Genomic DNA, 10,000 nt, shown 5'->3' with positions numbered 1-10,000 from the left:
CTGTAATCACAAAGAGATTTTGCCTGTCTGTGACCAAGAGAAAGTGGTCTTGTTTCAATTCTATGAAATGGTTTAGTATTTTTTTCATGTTGAGAGCTCTAAATCCATCTGAAGAATATCACAGTGCGATGAGAACACAGCTATTTGATTTTCTAGACTGTCACCTTTCATATGCCGTCTCCCAGGCTGGGCTCTGTCGCTCAGAAGGAGAGCAAATTCATTATTTTGTCTGGATAGACCAGAAAATGTGACACATTGTGCCACACCCTGTTCAAATGTGGTGTTTGAAACCTGACACTTCAAGTCACCTCCACTGAGAGAGTGGAAACAGAGAGCAGACAGATGGGTCATTCTGACATTATAAGGCACGGGACCCTACGGCTTTCACACACCGCTCTGTACACCAAAATGTCAGTCTGAACCGTTTCAGAACCTCTCAAAGTCCCCCATATACACTCTTAGAAAAGAAGGGTTCTTCAGGCTGTAGGAGAACCCTTTTGGGTTCCAAGTAGAACCCTCTGTGGAAAGGATTCTACACAGAACGCAAAATGGTTTTACCTGGAACCAAAACAGTTCTACCTGGAACCAATAAAGGTTCTTCAAATGGTTCTCCTATGGGGACAGCCAAAGAACCCTTTTAGGTTCTAGATAACACCTTTTTTCTAAGAGTTTAGGGAACTTAACATCTAAACTACTAGTTTACTGTAGAGAGGACTGAACTCTATGGGTCACTACTATATATACAGTATACTATTATTATAGTATTGGCGTACTAATATTACTACTGTAGTATTATTCATATTTCTACTGTAATATATTTATTCTATAATATATTTCTACTATGATATTGTTGTTAAGTTACGGTGTTGTCCTCTGGATGAGTGGATCCAGACATTCAACATACCCTCTGCTACGACCCCCTACACTACTATACTGTATAGTGTAATATAATACCTTAACCATTCCAGAATATAATATCAGCGGTGTTGTCCAGTGGATGTGTGGGTCCGAACATACAACACTCCCTCTGCTACGGCCTGCTCCTGAAACACCTGAAGTCAGCTGAGGTCCATTGGCTGCACCCCGACCTCACCGTGTCTGAACTGCAGCTACGCTACGAACAACAGCATCTGGAGGCAGAGTGGAGGTAACTCCTGACCTCTAGGCCCTGACCCCTGACCTCTAGCACATGATCTCTTGCTCCTATTCCCACTACATCGCCAAGCAAAGTCAAAATTGGCTATATTGTAAAACTATATGAAAACTAAAATGTGCTTTTTGGTCTTAATATAAGATTAGGGTTAGGAATAAGGTTTGTAGTGTGGTTAAGATTAGGGTTAGAAATACGGTTTGTAGTGTGGTTAAGATTAGGGTTAGGAATACGGTTTGTAGTGTGGTTAAGATTAGGGTTAAGGTTAGGTTTAAAATCCGATTTTTAAGAAGAGACATTTTAGAACTAGGCATGGCTTACGACTTTGTAATTTGGCCAGATAGTGACTGCCTCTTGCTCCTGACCTCTAAACCTTAACCTCTAACCCCTGTGTGTGTTCAGATATGACCTGCGCATTAGGTACATCCCTGCCGACTTCATAGAGAAGTTTAAAGAGGACAGAACCACACTGCTCTACTTCTACCAGCAGGTTGGTGACCGTGTTTCTGACTGCCTCTCTGACTTGTCTGTCTGTCTCCCTGACTCTCTATGACCGTCTCTCGGACTGTCACTGTCTGACTGTGTGTCTCTCTCTCTGTCTGTCTGTCTGTCTGTCTGTCTGTCTGTCTGTCTGTCTGTCTGTCTGTCTGTCTGTCTGTCTGTCTGTCTGTCTGTCTGTCTGTCTGTCTGTCTGTCTGTCTGTCTGTCTGTCTGTGTCTCTGTCTGACTGTGTCTCTGTCTGACTGTGTCTCTGTCTGTCTCTCTCTCTGTCTGTTTGTGGTGTTTTACTTGTAAGCAGGATTGTTGTACAGTTCTGATCCTTAAAGTGTATTTTTCTAAACACCTTGTCAGGTGAGAAGTGACTACATGCAGCACTATGCCAGTAAAGTGAGTGATGGGATGGCCTTGCAGTTAGGTTGTCTGGAGATCAGGTAACAACCCTCCTACACAAACATATTACTTTTACTATCTATGGGGGCTAAACAATTCATTCCCATTCAAATCCTATTTTTCCTAACCCTAAACCTAACCCTTAACCCTAAATAACACACACACACACACAACCTTCCATTCAATCCACCCAATACTCACATGCGTGTGTTTCTCCCTACAGGAGGTTCTGTAAAGACATGAACCCCAATGGACTGGAAAAAAAGTCCAACTATGAACTGTTAGAGTAAGTACTGTCTGGGAAGGTTTGTTATGGTTCTGTAATTGGGTGTGGTGGGGGCTCATTGATTGTGTGTGTAATTAATGGACATTTTGTCTGTTTTTGCTTGTGTTTGCGTGTATGTGTGAGTGTCTGTACAGGAAGGATGTAGGGCTGGGTCTGTTCTTCCCCAAGGAGCTGACAGACAACATGAAGGTACCTCTCACCTCTCATCTGGATTGATTTCATTATTGATTCATTTATTGACTTTAACATTTTATATTGATAACTAGTTGGTCCAGCGACTATTCCAGAGGTATTAGTTATGTATTCACCATGTGTTGATAAGTGATGTATTGATGTATGTATGTATTCACCATGTGTTGATAAGTGACGTATATATGTGTCGACCATGTGTTGATAAGTGCTGTAGAGTTAAAGTCGGAATTTTACATACACCTTAGCCAAATACAATTTTAACTCAGTTTTTCACAATTCCTGACATTTAATACTAGTAAAAAATGCCCTGTCTTAGGTCAGTTAGGATCACCACTTTATTTTAAGAATGTGAAATGTCAGAATAATAGTAGAGAGAATGATTTATTTCAGCTTTTATTTCTTTCATCACATTCCCAGTGGGTCAGAAGTTTACATACACTCAATTAGTATTTGGTAGCATTGCCTTTAAATTGTTTAACTTGGGTCAAACATTTTGGGTAGCCTTCCACAAGCTTCCCACAATAAGTTGGGTGAATTTTGGCCCATTCCTCCTGATAGAGCTGGTGTAACTGAGTCAGGTTTGTAGGCTTCCTTGCTCGCTCACGCTTTTTCAGTTCTGCCCACAAATGTTCTATAGGACTGAGGTCAGGGCTTTGTGATGGCCACTCCAATACCTTGACATTGTTGTCCTTAAGCCATTTTGCCACAACTTTGGAAGTATGCTTGGGGTCATTGTCCATTTGGAAGACCCATTTGTGACCAAGCTTTAACTTCCTGACTGATGTCTTGAGATGTTGCTTCAATATATCCACGTAATTTTCCTTTCTCATGGTGCTATCTATTTTGTGAAGTGCACCGATCCCTCTTGCAGCAAAGCACCCCCATAACATGATGCTGCCACCTCCGTGCTTCACGGTTGGGATGGTGTTCTTCGGCTTGCAAGCCTCCCCCTTTTTCCTCCAAACATAACAATGGTCATTATGGCCAAACAGTTCTATTTTTGTTTCATCAGACCAGAGGACATTTCTCCAAAAAGTACGATCTTTGTCCCCATGTGCAGTTGCAAACCGTAGTCTGGCTTTTTTATGGCAGTTTTGGAGATGTGGCTTCTTCCTTGCTGAGCGGCCTTTCAGGTTATGTCGATATAGGACTCGTTTTACTGTGGATATAGATACTTTTGTACCTGTTTCCTCCAGCATCTTCACAAGGTCCTTTGCTGTTGTTCTGGGATTGATTTGCACTTTTCGTACCAAAGTATGTTCATTTCTAGGAGACAGAACACTTCTCCTTCCTGAGCGGTATGACGGCTGCGTGGTCCCATGGTGTTTATACTTGCGTGCTATTGTTTGTACAGATGAACGTGGTACCTTCAGGCGTTTGGAAATTGCTCCCAAGGATGAACCAGACTTGTGGAGGTATACAATTTTTTTTCTGAGGTCTTGGCTGATTTCTTTAGATTTTCTCATGATGTCAAGCAAAGTGGCACTGAGTTTGAAGGTAGCCCTTGAAATACATCCACAGGTACACCTCCAATTGACTCAAATGTTGTCAATTAGCTTATCAGAAGCTTCTAAAGCCATGACAATTTTCTGTAATTTTCCAAGCTGTTTAAAAGCACAGTCAACTTAGTGTATGTTAACTTCTGACCCACTGGAATTGTTATAGAGTCAATTATAAGTGAAATAATCTGTCTGTAAACAATTGTTGGAAAAATGACTTGTGTCATGCACAAAGTAGATGTCCTAACCGACTTGCCAAAACTATAGTTTGTTAACAAGAAATTTGTGGAGTGGTTGAAAAATGAGTTTTAATGACTCCAACCTAAGTGTATGTAAACTTCGGACTGTATGTATTAACCATGTGTTGATAAATATTGATGTATAAACTCAGCAAAAAAAGAAACATCCTCTCACTGTCAACTGCGTTTATTTTCAGCAAACTTAACATGTGTAAATATTTGTATGAACATAACAAGATTCAACAACTGAGACATAAACTGAACAAGTTCCACAGACATGTGACTAACAGAAATGGAATAATGTGTCCCTGAACAAAGGGGGGGTCAAAATCAAAAGTAACAGTCAGTATCTGGTGTGGTCACCAGCTGCATTAAGTACTGCAGTGCATCTCCTCCTCATGGACTGCACCAGATTTGCCCGTTTTTGCTGTAAGATGTTACCCCACTCTTCCACCAAGGCACCTGCAAGTTCCAGGACCTTTCTGAGGGGAATGGCCCTAGCCCTCACCCTCCGATCCAACAGGTCCCAGACGTGCTCAATGGGATTGAGATCCGGACTCTTCGCTGACCATGGCAGAACATAAGAAAATCCTATCTTGCAGGAAATCACGCACAGAACGAGCAGTATGGCTGGTGGCATTGTCATGCTGGAGGGTCATGTCAGGATGAGCCTGCAGGAAGGGTACCACATGAGGAAGGAGGATGTCTTCCCTGTAACGCACAGCGTTGAGATTGCCTGCAATGACAACAAGCTCAGTCCGATGATGCTGTGACACACCGCCCCAGACCATGACGGAACCTCCCTACAAATCGATCCCGCTCCAGAGTACAGGCCTCGGTGTAACGCTCATTCCTTCAACGATAAACGCGAATCCGACTATCACCCCTGGTGAGACAAAACCACGACTCGTCAGTGAAGAGCAGTTTTTGCCAGTCCTGTCTGGTCCAGCGACGGTGGGTTTGTGCCCATAGGTGACGTTGTTGCCTGTGATGTCTGGTGATGACCTGCCTTACAACAGGCCTACAAGCCCTCAGTCCAGCCTCTCTCAGCCTATTGCGGACAGTCTGAGCACTGATGGAGGGATTGTGCTTTCCTGGTGTAACTTGGGAAGTTGTTGTTGCCATCCTGTACCTTTCCCGCAGGTGTGATGTTCAGATGTACCGATCCTGTGCAGGTGTTGTTACACGTGGTCTGCCACTGCGAGCACGATCCGCTGTTCGTCCTGTGTCCCTGTAATATTGTCTTAAGCGTCTCACAGTACAGACATTGCAATTTATTGCCCTGGCCACTCTGCAGTCCTTATGCCTCCTTGCAGCATGCCTAAGGCATGTTCACGCAGATGAGCAGGGACCCTGGGCATATTTCTTTTGCCGTTTTTCAAAGTCAGTAGAAAGGCCTCTTTAGTGTCCTAAATTGTCATAACTGTGACCTAATTGCCTAAGCTGTTAGTGTGTCTTAACGACCGTTCCACGGGTGCATGTTTATGGTTCATTGAACAAGCATGGGAAACGGTGTTTAAACCCTTTACAATGAAGATCTGTGAATTTATTTAGATTTTTTACAAATTAGCTTTGAAAGACAAGGTCCTGAAAAAGGGGCGTTTCTTTTTTTGCTGAGTTCATATGTATTGACCATGTGTTGATAAGTGATGTATTGATGTATATATGTATTCACCATGTGTTGATAAGTGATGTGTTGATGTATATATGTATTGACCATGTGTTGATAAGTGATGTATTGATGTATATATGTATTGACCATGTGTTGATAAGTGATGTGTTGATGTATATATGTATTGACCATATGTTGATATACCATAAGTGATATACACTACCAATCAAAAGTTTTAAAACACCTACTCATTCAAGGGTTTTACTTTATTTTTTACTATTTTCTACATTGTATAATAATAGTGAAGACATCAAATCTATGAAATAACACATATGGAATCATGTAGTAACCAAATAATTGTTAAACAAATCAAAATATTTTTTATATTTGCGATTCTTCAAATAGCCACCCTTTGCCTTGATGACCGCTTTGCACACTCTTGGCATTCTCTCAACCAGCTTCATGAGGTAGTCACCTGGAATGCATTTCAATTAACAGGTGTGCCTTGTTAAAAGTTAATTTGTGGAATTCCTTTCCTTCTTAATGCTTTTGAGCCAATCAGTTGTGTTGTAACAAGGTGTGTGGGTGGGGGGTGTGTGTGTGTGTGGGGGGGGGTTATACAGAAGGTAGCCCTATTTGGCAAAAGACCAAGTCCATATTATGGCAAGAACAGCTCAAATAAGCAAAGAGAAATGACAGTCCATCATTACTTTATTAAGACATGAGGGTCAGTCAATGCAGAATATTTCAATAACTTTGAACGTTTCTTCAAGTGCGCAAAAACCATCAAGCGCTATGATGAAACTGGCTCTCATGAGGACCGCCACAGGAAAGGAAGACTCAGAGTTACCTGTTCTGCAGAGGATCAGTTCATTAGAGTTAACTGCACCTCAGATTGCAGCCCAAATAAATGCTTCAGAGAGTTCAAGTAACAGACACACCTCAACATCAACTGTTCAGAGGAGACTGTGTGAATCAGGCCTTCATGGTCGAATTGCTGCAAAGAAACCACTACTAAAGGACACCAATAATAAGAAGAGACTTGCTTGGGCCAAGAAACACGAGCAATGGACATTAGACCGGGTGGAAATTTGTCCTTTGGTCTGGAGTCCAAATTGGAGATTTTTGGTTCCAACCGCTGTGTTTTTGTGAGATGTGGTGAGGGTGAACAGATGATCTCCGCATGTGTATTTCCCACCGTGAAGCATGGAGGAGGAGGTGTTATGGGGTGGGGGTGCTTTGCTGATGACACTGTCTGTGATTTATTTAGAATTCAAGGCACACTTAACCAGCATGGCTGCCACAGCCATGTGCAACGATACGCCATCCCATCTGGTTTTGGCTTAATGGGACTATCATCTGTTTTTCAATAGGACAATGACCCAACACACTTCCAGGCTGTGTAAGGGCTATTTGACCAAGAAGGAGAGTGATGGAGTGCTGCATCAGATGACCTGGCCCCCATAATCACCCGACCTCAACCAAATTGAGATGTTTTGTGATGAGTTGGACCGCAGAGTGAAGGAAAAGTAGCCATCAAGTGCTCAGCATATGTAGGAACTCCTTCAAGATTGTTGGAAAAGCATTCCAGGTGAAGCTGGTTGAGAGAATGCCAAGAGTGTGCAAGGCTGTCATCAAGGCTAAGGGTGGCTATTTGAAGAATCTCAAATATAAAATATATTTTGAATTGTTTAACACTTTTTTGGTTACTACATGATTCCATATGTGTTATTTCATAGTTATGGTGTCTTTTCGATTATTCTACAATTTAGAAAATAGTAAAAAATAAAGAAAAACCCTTGAATGAGTAGATGTTCTAAAACTTTTGACCGGTCGTGTATATATATATATATATGTGTATTGACCATGTGATGATAGGTGATGTGTGTGTGTGTGTGTGTGTGTGTGTGTGTGTGTATATATATATATGTGTATTAACCATGTGTTGATAAGTGATTTATGGATGTATACAGTGGGCTCCAAAACTACTGGCACCACTGACTGGCAATGCACAAACAATACTTAAAAAAATATAAACAATATAATTATGGAGAGAAACTCAAAATCCCAACATGTGAGAAATATTGTACTTTATTAATGTTTCAATGGAACCCACCAAAATAATTTATTGATTTTATTAAAAATCAATATCCTCCAATTCAAGGTGTCACAATTAATGGCACCTTTACAGATTAAATTAAATAACATCCACCAACATTAAACCAGGAATTAAATTCCAATATTTCTTAAGTAGATCTAAGTCTTAACATTTACATTTTAGTCATTTAGCAGACGCTCGTATCCAGAGCGACTTACAGTAGTGAATGCATACATTTCATTTTCATACATTTTTTTTCCCTTCGTACTTGGCCCCCCGTGGGAATCGAACCCACAACCCTGGTGTTGCAAACACCATGCTCTACCAACTGAGCTACGGGGAAGGCTAAGGCTTAAGAAACTATATTAAGCCATTACATCACTTCCTGTTTCACTAGGGTATAAAAATGAGGTAACATGCCTGCAATATCCCTTTGTCATCCAACACCATGAAGAAAACAAAAGAACTGGCCGTTCAAGAGAGACAGATGGTCATAGACCTTCATAAATCTGTTAATGACAACAAGAAGATCCACAAACGATTGAATATACCACTGTATTTGTATTTATTATGGAGCCCCATTAGCTATTCTTCCTGGGGTCCAGGAAAATTAAGGCAGTTTATACAGTTTTAAAAACACTGAGCACTGTCAGAGCAATTATTAAAAAATTCTAAAGATATGGAACAGTTGAAAACCTCACGGGTAGAGGATGCAAATTAATTTTGCCCCCCAGGATAGGGAGGAGGATGAGAGAGAAGGCACAAAACCCCCAAGAATCACTGAAAGAATTGCAGGCCTTGGTGGCGTCTTGGGGTCACCAGGTTTCAAAAAGCACCATCAGACGCCACCTCCACAACCACAGGCTCTTTGGAAGGGTTGCCAGAAGAAAGGCCTTTCTGACCACAAGACACAGATGCAAGCGCTTAAAGTTTGCCAAACGTCATTTAAATTATGACTGGAAGAAGGTGCTCTGGTCAGATGAGACCAAAATTTAACGTTTTCTTCAGATACAGCATCGGCAAGTTTGGTGTCGAAACAGAGATGCATACAAGGAGAGTCACCTCATACCCACGGTGAAATATGTTGGTGGGTCAGTGATGCTTTGGGGCTGTTTTAATTCCAGAGGTCCAGAGAAACTGGTTAAGATTGATGGCACAATGAATTCCACCAAGTATCAGGCCATTTTGTTTGACAATCTGGTTGCCTCTGCCAGAAGGCTGGGACTTGGCCGTAGGTGGACTTTCCAACAAAACAATGACCCAAGACAATGACCCAAAACAGACCTCAAGAACCACACAGAAATGGTTCTGTGACAACAAAATCAATGTTCTGCCATGGCCATCTCAGTCGCCGGACCTCCATCCAATAGAAAACCTGCGGGCTGAGTGGAAGAGGGCAGTTGATGAGCGCAAACCCAAGAATGTGAAGTATCTTGAAAGGATCTGCATAGAGGAATGGTCCAAAATCCCTCCAAATGTGTTCCTTAACCTTGTCAACCATTACAGGAAGAGACTCCATGCTGTTATCCCTGCCAGAGGTGGTGGCACTAAGTACTAAATGAGGAGTGCCAATAATTTTGAAACCTTGATTTTGGTGAAATTTATTTTGTATTAAATAATTGTATGATTTTGGTTGGTTCCATTTGAAACATGAATAAAATACAGTATTTCTCACGTGTTTGGTATTTAGAGTTTATTTCTCTATAATTATATTGTTTGTATTTGTGAAAGTATTGTTTGTGCATTGCCAGTCATGGGAGACAGTCATTTTGGAGCCCACTGTATCTGTTTTGATCCCCAGTCGAAGGCTCTGCGTAAGATGATTCAACAGACGTTCCAGAGGTACTCTTGTCTGAAGGAGGAGGAGTGTGTTGTGAAATTCTTTACCACGCTAGCAGACTGCTATGACTACATACAGGAGAGTTTCACCTGTCAGTTAGTGGTGAGTCATATACACACACACATACAGTACACACCCTGAATCCTTTTCCTCCACTCAAACCCTTGTCCCCCCTGTCTCTCTCTCCAGCAAG

At 41.6% G+C, this 10,000-nt stretch overlaps 1 protein-coding gene across 3 annotated transcripts in view; it reads left to right on the top strand.

Annotated features, from left to right (window-relative positions):
• The window catches only part of ptk2ba (protein tyrosine kinase 2 beta, a), a 46,128-nt gene that overhangs the window by 7,489 nt on the left and 28,639 nt on the right, over window positions 1–10,000 (top strand). For all 3 annotated transcript variants that reach the window (XM_029730870.1, XM_029730868.1, XM_029730871.1), the window contains exons 3-9: window positions 969–1,147; window positions 1,553–1,640; window positions 2,003–2,082; window positions 2,265–2,327; window positions 2,462–2,516; window positions 9,769–9,909; window positions 9,997–10,000. The exon at window positions 9,997–10,000 is cut by the window's right edge and continues 71 nt beyond it. In XM_029730870.1, the coding sequence (XP_029586730.1) occupies window positions 969–1,147; window positions 1,553–1,640; window positions 2,003–2,082; window positions 2,265–2,327; window positions 2,462–2,516; window positions 9,769–9,909; window positions 9,997–10,000 (610 nt within the window). The remainder of the gene's footprint in view (window positions 1–968; window positions 1,148–1,552; window positions 1,641–2,002; window positions 2,083–2,264; window positions 2,328–2,461; window positions 2,517–9,768; window positions 9,910–9,996) is intronic.

The sequence above is a fragment of the Salmo trutta genome, chromosome 33 (genome assembly GCF_901001165.1).
Source record: "Salmo trutta chromosome 33, fSalTru1.1, whole genome shotgun sequence".
Lineage (NCBI taxonomy): Eukaryota > Metazoa > Chordata > Actinopteri > Salmoniformes > Salmonidae > Salmo > Salmo trutta.
This window is presented reverse-complemented; position numbering and strand designations above follow the sequence as displayed.